The 14,753-nt window shown below is 35.6% G+C and overlaps 1 protein-coding gene across 2 annotated transcripts; it reads right to left on the minus strand.

Annotated features, from left to right (window-relative positions):
- Window positions 1–328: 328 nt before the first annotated feature.
- On the minus strand, window positions 329–2,334 carry LOC113285500 (probable WRKY transcription factor 51). 2 transcript variants are annotated; one of them, XM_026534375.1, is made up of 3 exons: window positions 1,939–2,122; window positions 1,698–1,844; window positions 329–1,149 (listed from the first exon to the last, which is right to left on the minus strand). In XM_026534375.1, exons 1-3 carry the CDS (start codon window positions 1,968–1,970, stop codon window positions 933–935), a joined length of 396 nt encoding a protein of 131 aa, XP_026390160.1. In that variant the 5' UTR covers window positions 1,971–2,122; the 3' UTR covers window positions 329–932. The 2 variants fall into 2 exon arrangements, with proteins under 2 accessions (XP_026390160.1, XP_026390159.1); XM_026534374.1 differs by having other exon boundaries at window positions 355–1,149; window positions 1,943–2,334.
- Window positions 2,335–14,753: the final 12,419 nt, after the last annotated feature.

Genomic DNA, 14,753 nt, shown 5'->3' on the forward strand with positions numbered 1-14,753 from the left:
TAGGTGTGAGTGATTTGATAAAGTATATGGCGTATATATGGGAAAAGAGGGGGAAATAGCCATTATAAAGTCGTAGAGCGATATAAAAAAAATCGAGCGTTGGTAACTATGATGCCAGCGATATTCACATTATCGCCAGCGTTTTAATGAATAACTGCTGCTACAAACTCTATCAGTTAGTGGTTTTCCAATAATGACGTAACTTATTTTCCATACCACCTAATATGTCAAACAGATTTTTTTAACCTTATACATAGAAATAGGTCTAAAGTGCTATCATGCAAGTGTACAATGGACATCCACTTTTCCATCGCATAAGTTCAAAAAGGAAAACAAAGTCATGGCGGTATTTTCTTAGCACCAAAAAGCTATGTTTTACATTTTCACAGAATTACACATAATGACATAGAGCATATGAATAGATATAAAATTTGGTAGTTTACAAGTGTATGCTCATTAAGTAGTTATGCTTTCAAATGCATGATAACAGCAAACACCAACAATATTACAACTTCTCGGAATTCAACATTGAAGTATGGAAGGATATAGTCGCCAAACAAATAACTTTAATCAGCCTCCAAATTATAAATATTAGGATATTAGCGTACACAACAACAACTACGTAGTTTCCATGTATTATAAAATTTAATCTAATAATTTATAAAGCTAAAGAGGGCGGTTATCCATTGTGCGCCACACTTTAGTAGGACTTGCGACTTGATATTCTCCTCATTGTGTCATCATGCTTCATGAAAGTCACCCCAAAACTAGGGAATGACACTGAGAATTTGGTAATGCAAACCGGCCCTTGACCAAATTGAGTGTCATCGTGTCCAAAACAGTATATAAAAAGGTATGTTGCAGCATCTCTTCAAGTGAACATAATATTAATGATCGAGATAGAACTGTGGAAGTAAACACGGCCGGCTTAACTACGGAAAGGATGATGAAGAGGAAGCATTAGATGATTGTTGATGAAGAGTCCAGCCATTAGGAACCATTAACGGAATTTCATTGTAGTAAACAACAGAAGGACTTTCATGGTTGTGAACATTTTCATAAGTTGTTATCACGTAACTTGAATCTTCTCCATCTCTTTCTACTCTTTTTTTCACAGTGCATCCTACACTTGAACAACGATAGTAGTTCCTGCATTGGAAGCAATCAAATCATGATTAATATCCGCAAAATACATTAGACTGTTAGTAGTAAATCATTTAGCTACAGTAGAACGGTAAGGTTAATCCAGAATAGTAAGATTACATGTAATAAAATGCTCAAATCTTTGGTTGAAATACAAAAGTAGCACCTAAATATATTGGGTTTTTTTCTTTTTTGACACATAAATTGGTGTTGATATGCAAGGACATTGAGGAATCTGTTTGGCCATAACTGCACAACCACTAAAAAAATCAAACTCATCTATTTGATTTAGCTAGAGTTAAGAATGTGTGTGCATTAATAATTTGATAGCTCTAGTATGAAGGACAAAAAACCAATATTGATAGGAGACATAAACTTATCATCATCAACAGATAATCTTACTTTATAACCAACTATCAAAGCAGCCATTACTAGTCTCCAAAAGCCACTAACTAGATTCTTAGTTTGGATAAATTAATCACATATGCTATTCAACTTTATCAATAACTATAGTTTTAATTATGTGTTAATTGAATAAATGGCTAGACAATTACCTTGGATTAGGACTATCCTTTACCGCCTTTTTCCCGTACTTCCTCCATTTGAATCCATCATCCAAGATTTCGACCTCTGATTTTGTTCGAAAAGCGATTCTATGGCGTCCATCCGCCTTGTTTTTCTTAGCCGCACCTTTGCATTTCCTAAATAAGCAAAAAACAAAGCATCAATTAGTACTATACACCTAAGGTTGCTAAACTTTGTTTTAAAACTAATCAATCTTATGATAGTTAGTACTTGCATGTTACTACTTGTTGGTGTAATCCCATTGCTTACAACCGGATCATCAACCAAACTTGGCAAAATGGGACTAGGCAACGAATTGCTTCCAGTTAGGGTCGACGTAGACTCATCTTGCAACCCATGTTCGAGTAATAAATAATCGGAAACTTCGAAATCCGATAAATCTAAATTGTTATTCATAAGATAAGCAGTGTAATTAGGGTTAGTACCATGAACTTTACTATGATTTTCTTCATGATTAACAAAGAAGTTATCTCTTTGTGGAAAACTAAATTGATCAATAGACATAGTTGTGGTAAAACTTCTTGAAGATAGTAGTGAATGAATAAAATTTGAAGGAGAGGGAGAAGTAGAGAAGCAAGACCTCTCTTGGTTTTTATTGTTAGTAAAGTAAAGAGTGTAGTTTCCTTGAAGTGGTCATTTGATTTTTTGCTATTATAATACCTTCAAGTGTTCATGGTGGTTTCGTGGAAACCATTCAAGCTCCAATGGGCTGGGTTTGTTAGGAAGGTTCATTGAGGACACGTGGACCAATAGTTTGTCGGCACCTTGCATATGATGACGTTGCAAGCGTGACGTATGGATGATAGCATTGATAGGTACACTCCTCTAATTATCAATTGCTGTCTTATCATTGGTGCTTTAGGGTGAAAAAAATAAAATAAAGCACATTGGTGGTGTGCTAGGGGAATATTGATTGTACTGCAGAGGAGTACAGGGGTTTTGGTGGGTAAAGGGAGTTTTGATGAGAGTCAAGGTCAACTCAAAAATGTTAGTGTCGAGTCAATCGACAGTTAAGTTTGAGTATGTGAATGTTGCTTGTACAGAAAACGAGTACTCCAAGGGTTCAGATTATGATATCTAGGGTACATTATGTATGTATTTTATACTCACAAGAGTTTGGATAGTCCATACCTCTTTTTCTTCGATGAAGAAGAGTCAAGGTCATAATGCTAGTATTGAAAAATAAGCAGTTTCTTTTGATCAGAAGAAAGGGAACAAACACTTCAAATTATGATATTTTGTTTGCACATTAGTACTAAAATTCAGTAACTTAAGAATATTATTCTAACAAAATTACCCAGTAATCAAATTTTAATAAATAGAATAACAACACAAAATTGGTTTAAAAGACCAAAATCAATAATTTCTGGATGAAAAAGACATGTAAGTTTGATACTGTTTAAATGGACAAGAATGTAAAAATAGTCAGGATGTAAACAGTTTTATCTTATCTATTTTTAAATACTTTTTCTTATTTTTAATTTACATCATGATGCATCCAGTTTCATCCTCACTCTTTTTTAAGTTTAAGCCAGGATGAATCCAGTTTTATTCTTGCTATTTTTTTTTGTGTCCATTTCACTCATACTAATTTTTACTCGTCCATTTAAACCATGTTTTAGAAATATTTGGACAAATGACCCATTTTCCGATCGTGTTTTACGTCTTTGAGCGCGCATAGATCCTTTGATTATATCTTGACGAAAATCCGATCTTGCGCATAACGTAGGACAAACACTTCTTCTACTTCGTTATTAGTATTCGTTGTACTATTTGTATGTTTGGTATATGTAAAAATGACTACATGGTTGGCCTTTCTTGACCTAATTTCATGATCCTCAGCCATTTCTTCTAAAATTGTTCTATCTTGTTGATCCAAACTGGTAATCAATTTGTATTACCATTGAGGAACTTCTTTACCTATTTCTTTTATTCCAATGGATTCCTTTATAATTCTTTGAAGGTGTCCATCGGGTGTAACCGCATCAAATAAATATTTCATTCTATTTCCTGTATTAAGTTTTCCTTCTTCTGGAAGGAAGTATTTTCCCTCAAATTTTTCGTCAAATTCTTGGTAATTTGTGGGAAGTATATTATGAAATTTATTTATTCAAATCCAACCTTCATCTGAGAAAGCGTCATTCATATTCAAACTTGAGTTTAAATATTTTTTTTTCGCTTCTGCGTCGGGTTCCGTTCAAAAAAGGATTATACCCTTCAGACAGGCACATATGTATTTTTTCAACGCTCACGGAAGAAAAAGATTCCAGAAAAGAAATTGTAAAATCTTTTCGGGAACATAGTTTAATATAAATTGTGAATGTCATAGATCTCTAAAACTCGAATTTATAAAATACGATTAAAGTTATCACGCAAGAAATCGTAGAAAAGAATCATTTTTGAGAGAACCTTATTGGAGCTTGGATTTGCTGAAAGATGTATAAGATTTGCGGTAAGAGACCCGTTGCTATCTTGAGCAAGCTAAATTTGTGGTCCATTTTGGTTCTTTTATTTATTTTTATATTTGGAAGCATGCGTTCTTTTATTTAGGTCCAGTGTTATTGTTGTGGCCACCACGGCAGACATTGTCAAAATGTACTTATGTTAATAAACTACATGCATATGATGTACTAAAGATATCAAATAAAATTTGAAAGTAAGGTTTTTAGGCTAACTAGCACAAATTTGACCAAAGAGATAAGAACATATTACTTAACATATTACTACTCCTTCTAGATTATTTTGATAGAGAAAAACTACAAGTGGAAAATAGACTAAATAGTTGAGTGAAGTTGACAGACAGTCAGTTAATTAGGATCGAAGGTACGAGGGAAGGTGGTCTCTCCCTTAGTAACAAGCATTTGACTCGATCAAACTTCACTTACCCTCCTAAATTTTATGTTTATATCTAGCTGCAGTACACAATTTGCGTAGATAGAGATGATCGACACTTGGAATACGGCTATAATCAACTAATTCATATATTTATATTTGATCGATAAAGAATATTATAATAATATTTTATTTTATATTTTTTTGCAAATGATATATTAAAAGAAGAGGTAGAATCCATGGACACTCTTAGATGGATAAGGTCAGACAAGATTTACGTCATTTTTTCCGCAAAACCCAAATGACAATGAATTTAAGTGTAATATTTTGATGATAATGTTCCTCTTATAAGAATCTACATTCCTACAAAAAATGAACGCAATTCGTGACAGCAAACCTCACCATCTACCAATCTTAATTTCAACCGTTAAATTTGAACGATGATATTCAAAGGGGTAGATGGTCGTCTTAATTTCAAACCTTATCAGCAAATTGTAAGTGAGAAACCACAGTTTCACCCTCTATAACTTGAAAGCCATCAATTTTATCTTGAGCAACTGCTTCATTGATTAACATAGAAAAAAACTCCACTACCAGGAGAAAAAGGAAAGGTGACAAAGGGTTACCTTTCCTTATACCTTTAGAAGGTGTAATCCTATTTTTAGCTTCACAATTTACTAGAATGGAAAATTTTTCTCCTGTGACACACCACTTCATCACTGAATACACTTCTTTCCAATCTCAAAAGACGAGGGTATCCAAATACACCATAATCTTTTAATATCAACCTATAAGTCTAATACCAAGTGTGATCGTCTGTTGAAAACAGTCGAGACAATACGACAAGTTGATATTTACTTGACAATAATTATGGTAATAAAACCGATTGACTATTGGATCAATGTCAAATTATTCTGATTAAAGAAAATAGTATTATTTACTTAATCATAATAACAATTATAATGAAGAAGTAAAATAAACAACACATACAAGATTTTGTTATCGAGGAAACCGAAATGCAGAAAAACCTCAGGACCTAGTCTCCTTGAACCAGATTCACGTTTCAAATATCATATTTTATCTCTAGTATATTTATCTTCTCAACTCCCTAGAGAACTGAAAATTCCACCCACCAGTCTTCATCATTTCTACATACTTAAACTTCAGCATGCTCAATTTATAAAGTATCGGATACTTGTCTTTAAAAGCCTTTTGCTCAGCCCACCACTCATGCCAAAATCGAATAAATCTTCAGTACCATCTTTAACCTGAATAAAAATAGTCCAAGAAAAACTCATACTTATCCCAATAGGATATCTAACCTGCAACAACACTAAGCAGTTCTCCTCTTCTTTATTTTTTTTCACAGATACGCCTCCACAACACAGTCTTCTCCTTGCAGTACCTCCCAAGTCGCTTGGCCAATAAAACATTGTTCACTAACCTCAAATTCATGATGCCCAATCCACCTTTTATTTTTGTTTTACTAATTCTCTTCTATGAGATCGATCTCATCTTCTTCTTATCATCATATTCTCCCAGATAAATTTCTCTCATAATTGTGTTCAATATCTTCGACACTGAAGCTGGGAGATAGTGCAGAGACATGAAATAAACTGATAGACTCTCAAGTGAACTTCTGATCAAAATTATTCTACCAAGTTTATTTAGATATTTTCTAGCATTATACAAAGTTTGAAAGTAGTTAGATATTATTTGGATTATCTCAACTCTATTATGTGTCACTATATATGTTTTGGTCGTTTTTAAGATATCCCATGTTATTCCATTCTACTTTTAAGAGTAATATGGAAGTATTTGGTATTTGTGTTCTCCTAGTTATATTGTTTTATCTCTAGATTATTGTTCGTTTATAGTTTTCTGAGAATCGTAGAGGTTTTCTGATAAGGATATCTTTTCTTGTAAGACTCTTACCACATAGTCAGTTGGTCTATTAGATTTAAGTCTTTATATTTCTTTGAGTAGTTTTGAAATTTTCTTTGGAAGTCCATAAATGTTTTATTTCCCATTCAAGGAGATTAATTCCTAAATATTTTATGTTACTGAATAAGGTTATGGATGGATCGAGGTCTAGAGTTACTCCAAGAAACACTAATTTGGACGCCTGAAGCTTATTTTTCCCAAGTATCGTAATATTTGAAGACCCAAATTACTTTAAAAAACATTTTATCTAAAGAAGGAAGGATAAAGCAGTGGTCAGCCCACTGCTACCATATATGAGACTTTTGCATTACAGAATTGTAGATTCCAATTTGCATTTTTGACAATTCTATGGAGTCTTTCTTGAATATTCTTTAAACCTTTCCTATGATTATTCCAAGTGAGCGTGATCATTAAAGCCTAAATCATACAACCCTACTCTTTTTAATGTTTTTATAATAGTATTCACAGTCAAATTTTTTAAAAGGTAAACCTCCATAATTTTTCAAATTGATCAAAAATCATGTTAAAATCTCTTATTACTATCCATGGAATTTTAACTTGATTCCCTAACTCTTCCAAATAGTCCCAAGAAATATTTCTATTACTAGGATAAGGACTACCGTAGAAACATGTTAGAACTTATTTATCGGTATAAAAATTGGTTTTAACAATTATGTAAGACGGGGTCACATCCTCTATGTGAATGTCAAGTTCTAGACATTGGATTTAACATCCTCTATCCATAACTAAACCATGTATTGTAAACATTGGTTTAATAAGTTAGTGTTAGAGCATTGCTCGGTCGAACTCACGAGTGTTTATTTCTCATGCTTGTTGTCAAATTTATCTTGATATCTAGTCTACAATTAGTTAAGTCTCAAATTATGGTAGAAGTGTAGTTGAGAAACGGACATCATGAAATTCATCATTGCATTCTACCGTTTGAAGGCAAAGATCAACCGAATTTTTTGGATAACATCTTCAACAAAATAAAGACATATTCATTTTGGATCAACCGTTAGGTAAGGGAAGACTGAACCACCTATTTCTCAAGTTGTATTCATTTTTCTATCTATGAGACGTTGTCACATAACTATGCATATCAAGATTTCAAGTCAAGTTTATATTGTAATTTTTCCTCGAAATATATGACTAAACTTAATGAACATTTGTTCATACTTGATGAATTTCGGCCAAGGACAATTTATTATTCGTAATCTAAATCTTGATTCAAGATTATCATTCGAAAATAACCTGGAACAATGATATTGAAAAAACGGGGGTCTAACAACACAACCCAATATTTTTCTTAGCAATATGTATGGACTAACTCCAATATACTTTGCTAGAGAATTAACTAGACAGTCAGACTCAATCTAGATTAAAGTATATCCAGGAGTTAATATCTCTCTCTTGATTTGATTTTCTCGAGCTAATAACAATCAACGAGTCTTTAATCAAATATAAGGAATAACATGAATGGTACCAAAGACCAATATCCAAGAATCAATCAATGACAATCAACAACCAAAGGTTGGATTATTCTAATTGATGATCTAAACGCACGACCTGTATTATTTCAATTATAAAGATAAATCAATATAATGTGGAAATAGAAATAACACAGACACCAGAAATTTTGTTAACGAGGAAACCGCAAATGCAGAAAAATCCCGGGTCCTAGTCCAGATTGAACACACATTGTATTAAGCCGCTACAGACACTAGCCTACTCCAAGCTAACTTTGGACTGGACTGTAGTTGAACCCCAATCAGTCTCCCACTGATCCAAGGTACAGTTGTACTCCCTATGCCTCTGATCCCAGCAGGATACTGCGCACTTGATTCCCTTAGCTGATCTCACCCACAACTAAGAGTTTCTACGAACCAAAATCGCAAGCTTTGACAATAAAAAAATCTGTCTCACACATACAAGTCTATCAAAGGATAAATCTGTCTCCCAGAGATAAACCCTAAAATGTTTCGTTCCGTCTTTTGATAATAATCAAGGTGAACAGGAACCAATTGATAATCCGGTCTTATATTCCCGAAGAACATCCTAGAGTTATCAATCACCTCGCAACAATCTTAATTGTATGGTAGCGAAACAAGATGTTGCGGAATCACAAACAATGAGATGAAGATGTTTGTGATTATTGTTTATATCTTGCCTATCGGAGATATTAATCTCAAGACAATCAATCTGATTTTACTCGTACGATAGAAGATGCAAGATCAGATCACACAACTACGATAGAAGTAGTATCGGTCTGGCTTCACAATCCTAATGAAGTCGTTAACCTGGTTTTAGAAGAAGAAAACCAAAGGTTAAAGGAGAACCGACTCTAGTATGCAAACTAGTATCACACGTGAGGTGTGGGGATTATTTTTGCACAGATACTAGAGTTCCCCTGATATAGTCTTTCAAATCAGTGTTTGCAATTAAGTTACCTTGGTAACAAAGCAAACAATATCCATCGTTAGATGAAAACCTGATTTAGATTCAAGCTAATATTTCTCAACCGTTATATCGAAAACTTAGCTTGTTACACACACTTTACAATGCACGCTTCTAGGTTTGTTAACCGTATGCATTTGTTGGTTCAACAATAGTTAACCAAAAGGTTATCTATATGAGCATTCCATATCAACCACTTTCTTCTTCACCATAACTAGTTCAAATGACTCCAAATGAACTAGTTAGAGAGTTGTTCAATTGCAAGGAAATCTCATGTACTACACAAGACACAATTGAAGCAAAGATGATTTGATTCACTTGAATCGGTTCATGAACTTTTATAGCCACGATTTGCAAACTGCATTCCTTAGTCTTTTTAAGTTTAAGTTCAGAAGTCATCTTCAGATATATAACCTTCTCAATTTTGCATACTAGGTTCACGGAATTAATTTACCGGGAAGAGTTTACAAACTCCAGCAGAAATTCTCGGGTATGAGAACTTCTACGATTCGCGGACAAGTAGTTTTTCACCTCCAGCAGAAATTCTTGGGTTTGAGAACTTCGGAAGTTCGCGGACTTGGCTCACGCAATTCTTCTGGATCTCTTGATCAACAAAGTTCTCAAACTTTGGTTCAAGGAATAGGACTTATACATAAATGTGTTTCCACAACAATGCTTATGTCCACCATTGGTTATGTAATCTAAACTCTCATTTCAATCATTGAAACATTCTTAGAGGGCGTTATATAGTTGTTACACCATTTCTCGTTAAAGTAATTTTCAAGATGATTGAAACATATCATGACTTTCGTCACATGGTAAAGATAAACTTGGTTAAAGAGAAAAGATTACCAACTCATATTTCGAGATATAGATAGGCGAGGTATACTCGTCTCGAAATACCAAATGTGTATAATCAAAGTCTATATATATATATATAGCATACGACTTCTTGTCTCAAAGAGTAGGATATAGAGTAGATAGACTTTTGAGTGATAGATAAGTTCAAGTCTTCACATACCTTTTTGTCGAGAAGTTTCACCGGTTCCTTGAGTAGTTCTTCTACTTGTATGATGAATCGCCATGAAGTCCTTGAGCTTAACTAAACTTTATATCCTAGTCCGAGACTTAGCTATAATAGACTAGAAATCAAGACTTATAGTTTTGATCACTTTACAAACATGCTTGAGATAGCAACGCATGTGAGTTCGACCGAGCAATGCTCTAACAGATATGTGTCATTAATGTTATTTGGGAATGTTTCAAATTGATTTAGGGAGAAATATAGAACTACTATAATTTCAGATATAGGACAGTATGCATACCGGTCTTACAAAGGTCCGGAGCCGGAGTACATGTACCAGTACACGTATCAGAGTAGCTATATGTCGACAGAAGATTTTTGGTACGCATACCTTAAAAAGTCTGTGAACTCATGAGCCCAGATCGGTACACAAACCAGTACACATACTGAAAAGAACTGTAGGTCTCGGAACCGGTTTGGTACCCATACCGGTACGCATACCGAAATAGTTTTGAGAACCCCGGAACTCGGTTATGTCTTAAAGGTATACATACCGGTACACGTTCCATGACATAATTGTTCACGAACATGTTAAGTATATGTACCTAATACTCCTACTTACCATGTCAATCAAATTCTTATGCACATAAAATTATTTCTCCGAGATAATTAGCATTTGAATAATCTCTAAAAACACTATAGACATATTTGATCAAATAATTGTTACTCAATGTAAAGTCTTAAGTATTATACGAAAATGCTCAAGCATAGAGTTTAGTTGGCTAGTTTCGGCTAACCATTCATGAGTATGGTATTTGTACATGACTCGGTTACGGTTCATCCTAACCAGAGTGCATATCTTGTTATGTTAATCAGATCCAAAGATTCATCTAACGGTGGATATTTTTGCTTGCTACCAAATCTATCTTAGCTTAAACCTAAAGAAACATATGCTTTGATTGTCTATAAAAGGGGAACCTCAAACAAATGGTATTTTTTAATCCTGACACTACTTTTTGGTGTCTCCTAGCTATAAAATATGGTCATCCTCTTCTTAAAATCCTTTTAGGGTTCTCCGACTACAAAGACTTCACAAGGATTCATGAAGACGATTCCGGCTATTATTTATCTTGATAGCTCGAGTATCCTGATCTTGAAATGATTGTTGATCTTGCTCCATGAATCAAGATAGATATAAATTATCAAAGTTCTCTTCGTCTCAGACTTTGTTGATTCCACAATTTTAATACTTATGGGGGAATAATAATCTAGGCTGCTCTTGGGGAAACATAAATCTGAATTTTGAGGTAAGATCGACTTTTTCTATTGCTATCGATTTCCAGTTGTGAATACCAATATTCTGTGGAGCACGTGTCACGGTTTCAGTAGACACATACAAGATAACTGTAGAGCCCTCGTTGTACAGAAAAACCTGAGTAACAGAAGATACCTTCACAGATCTACCTTATCTTATCCCAAGAAGGGATACCTCGAAGGCCAAGATAGAAAAGTAAAAGCCTAGTCCAGAGAGAGGCAGCTGGCGAAGGGACAGAGGTAGGTGACATATCTAATCAGCATTAAATGCACAAATCTCTTATATACACGCTTAATCAAAGCACATGGAGAGAGATGATGTGGCATAATTTGACTGGAAAAGGTTAGCGGTGAACGAAGGTACAATCTGTACTGAGGTTGGGAAGTTCCCGAAGGAACGTGGGTCAGCTGAGGTGGCAGAGTCCGGCTGGAGAAAGCATGCGGTGAACGAAGGTACCATTTGTACGAAAGGTATATCAGCAACGATGGATCCAAAGACATCAAAGATATATACCTGGAGCAGAAGGGGCTATAAATACCAAGCTTCACAAACAAATCAAGGGCATGATAGACTTAGGAAAAGAAGATCTACTATTAAGCTTAGACCTCTTTAATGTTTAGAACTTAAGTATTTACTTCAATTTGTGTTCTCTCAATTATTTTGGGACGCATTTAAGATCTTTATAACCACCAAAACTTAATACAAACAATCACTCATTATCCCATGGACGTAGACGAAAGTCGAACCACGTAATCTCTTGTGTCTCATGATAACTTAGTTCCATTTACATTATATTTATGTTATTTGTTATTATTGTGATCTTAGATATATTTTATAACTTAGCATTATCAGTTCAACAGAGGTATCGATACTACAAAGTATCCGATTCTCTGAGATGGGAAAATTAGTTATATTTTGTGTTCTCTCAATTATTTTAGGAAGATTCTAGACTATGGGAAAATTAGTAGTCACGGTTTGGCGCTAGAAGGTTTTTCTCACCAACTTGAGTTTTTACCTTCCTTTACTTTTTAACTTACGCATCTTCTTTAACGAAGAGATCTGAGTTCTGGAACGATGAATCTCACTCTCTAGTGATTTGTTCATCCGTTCTCTACGCAAGTTCTTTGAGTTCATAGCCTCTAAAGACTTGCAATCTTATAGATCTACAAAGTTTTTGGAAAAAAACGCATTCACAAAACTTTAAAACTTTTGTTTTATACTAAAACGACCTTTTCCGACAAGGTATCCTCTAGATCTGAGTACCTATGATCGCAGAGGAATCTCAGTGAAAAAAAATAAGGAAAAAATGTCTCCCAATGCATTTAATAACCTCTTTTCGTGAAAGATCTGACACCCTTTCTAATTTGTTTTCAACATTTAAGGTTGTTTTCTCCAAAGGTTTCATAAAAAATTAAATACCCATCTTTTCAGATGTCATTCTCGTACTATTTCTGAAAAAGGTGCTTAGCCGTCTTCTATGTCAGAACATTAATTGTTACTTTTAGCGAAGGCATCTCAGCAAATTTTTTCGTTTTCTCTGTGACCACATGATAACAAAAACCCAAGTGATGTACCAACAAGTTCACGACCTACTGTTACAAGAGGCAAATTTCAAAACCCGTCTCGAACAAACCAAAGGAATGAAGCGAAGGACGGACAAAGCGAGATATCAAGAAGAACGGCTGCTAACATACCACCTAATCCTACTGAGGGGATGGGACAAACATCAGGAGCACAACCACAGTACGACATGTCATTACCGGAGTGTCCCAATGTTACGAAGCCACCTGTGGCTATCACAAGGTTACACAGAACCTTAGCTTCTACGGGACGAGGGTTGGGAAACCTGACTCCAATACAACTAGATCCCGACACTCCGGTCATAGAAGAAGGATTGGATGACTCTGAGGATCTATCCGACAACACTCCTCAGAGTGGTGGAATCCACAATGAAGAAAAAATGGCATCACAAGTAGTAGCTTTGCTACTACGTAACAAGGAGCATGAGGATGCAATGCACGTGATGGCACAGGAGAACTAGAACCTAAAAGACATGCTGGATGTACAGATCGAAGGTTCCCAAACTCACCCTCCGTTAAAGAGGCGTGAAAACAGAGCTATCTCAGGAAGACGAAGAGTGGATCCTAAACCACCAAAGGCTAACCCACCAGGGGGAGCCAGGAACACCCGACATGATCCATACAAGATGGATCCATCTTACAAGCCTTCTCAGTCTTAGTATGATGAAGCATTTTCCATAGATGCTCACAATGTGAACATCATCATGGAACAAATGGAGAAGATGCGGAAAGAAATACAAGAACTGAAAACCGGCCACGCAGACGCAAGGCTGGAAGAAGTACTCCAAGAAGCGACAATATCTCCGTTGTCTTTTCGCATTTTGAGGGTGCCCATCCCACCGCAATGCCCAGTACCTACGCTTCAGGCATACAATGGTACCTCAGATCCCGTAGCCCACCTACGATAATATACTCGTTTTCTTTCCCATTGGGAAAGAAATGAGGTAGTACTTTTTAGGTACTTTCCTGCAATCTTGACGGGATCAACATTGGCGTGGTATGATAATTTACCAGCAAACTCAATTGACTCTTTTGAGCAATTGTCTACGGTGTTCTTGGAGACATACATGTACAACAAGTCAACAAAGGCAGGGTTAGGTAGGCTATTTTCTTTAGCTATCAGACCCCGGGAAACATTGATGCAATACACAGACAGGTGGCAGAAGACATGCCAAGCAATCAGGAAAGTCAACCCAGAAATTAGCATTAATTGCTATAAGTACGGACTTGATAGAACCTCTTCTATCTTCGTGGAGCTTCACAACCGAGACCTTGATTCCAAAGGATAGATTAGGGTTGTCCAAGATCTCTACATCAGACTTGAAGAAATCCAGAAGGAGAACCCCAGGGCGCAAACAAAGAGACCAACAGCTCCGCAGCGAACCAACTCTCTGGAATTAATTCCGGAGATACCTAAGAGGCAAAATGAAGTCGGGGGCAGAACCATCTATCGAGACAAAAGATCGAAATACGGAGATGGAAAAGGAAGAGGAAAGGGAAGATAAGAATTTGTAGATAAAGTCTACACAAAGATAAACACGACGTTCTCCCACATTCTATGCAAAGAAGGAGCAAAGCCGAGCTTTCCTTACCCTAACACTAGGGTAAAGCAAACAGATAAAACAAATGAGGCTAAGTAATACTGTGAGTACCAACAGTACTACGGGCATACAACTGACACATGCTATCACCTACGGAACATGATTCAGAGATTCATAGACGAAGGCAAGTTCACGGAATATGTGCAAATTGAACCAGCGAATGCTGAGTTAGCCCCAAATAAAAGGGTAAAAACTACCTCAGGACAGCAAATACATCAACATGATCACCTTCTACAGTGGAGGCCATGAGGAGCTACTCGAAGACATCCTCG

Source organism: Papaver somniferum, chromosome 6, assembly GCF_003573695.1.
Source record: "Papaver somniferum cultivar HN1 chromosome 6, ASM357369v1, whole genome shotgun sequence".
NCBI classification, from domain to species: domain Eukaryota; kingdom Viridiplantae; phylum Streptophyta; class Magnoliopsida; order Ranunculales; family Papaveraceae; genus Papaver; species Papaver somniferum.

What these genes read in the sequence shown, in the direction of transcription:
- LOC113285500 (XM_026534374.1), bottom strand. Translation starts at nt 2,232, where the DNA reads ATGTCTATTGATCAATTTAGTTTTCCACAAAGAGATAACTTCTTTGTT. An exon ending in ACACCAACAAGTAGTAACAT is followed by an intron (nt 1,845 to 1,942) that starts GCAAGTACTAAC and finishes TTGCTTATTTAG; the next exon opens with GAAATGCAAAGGTGCGGCTA. An exon ending in AAGGATAGTCCTAATCCAAG is followed by an intron (nt 1,150 to 1,697) that starts GTAATTGTCTAG and finishes CTTCCAATGCAG; the next exon opens with GAACTACTATCGTTGTTCAA.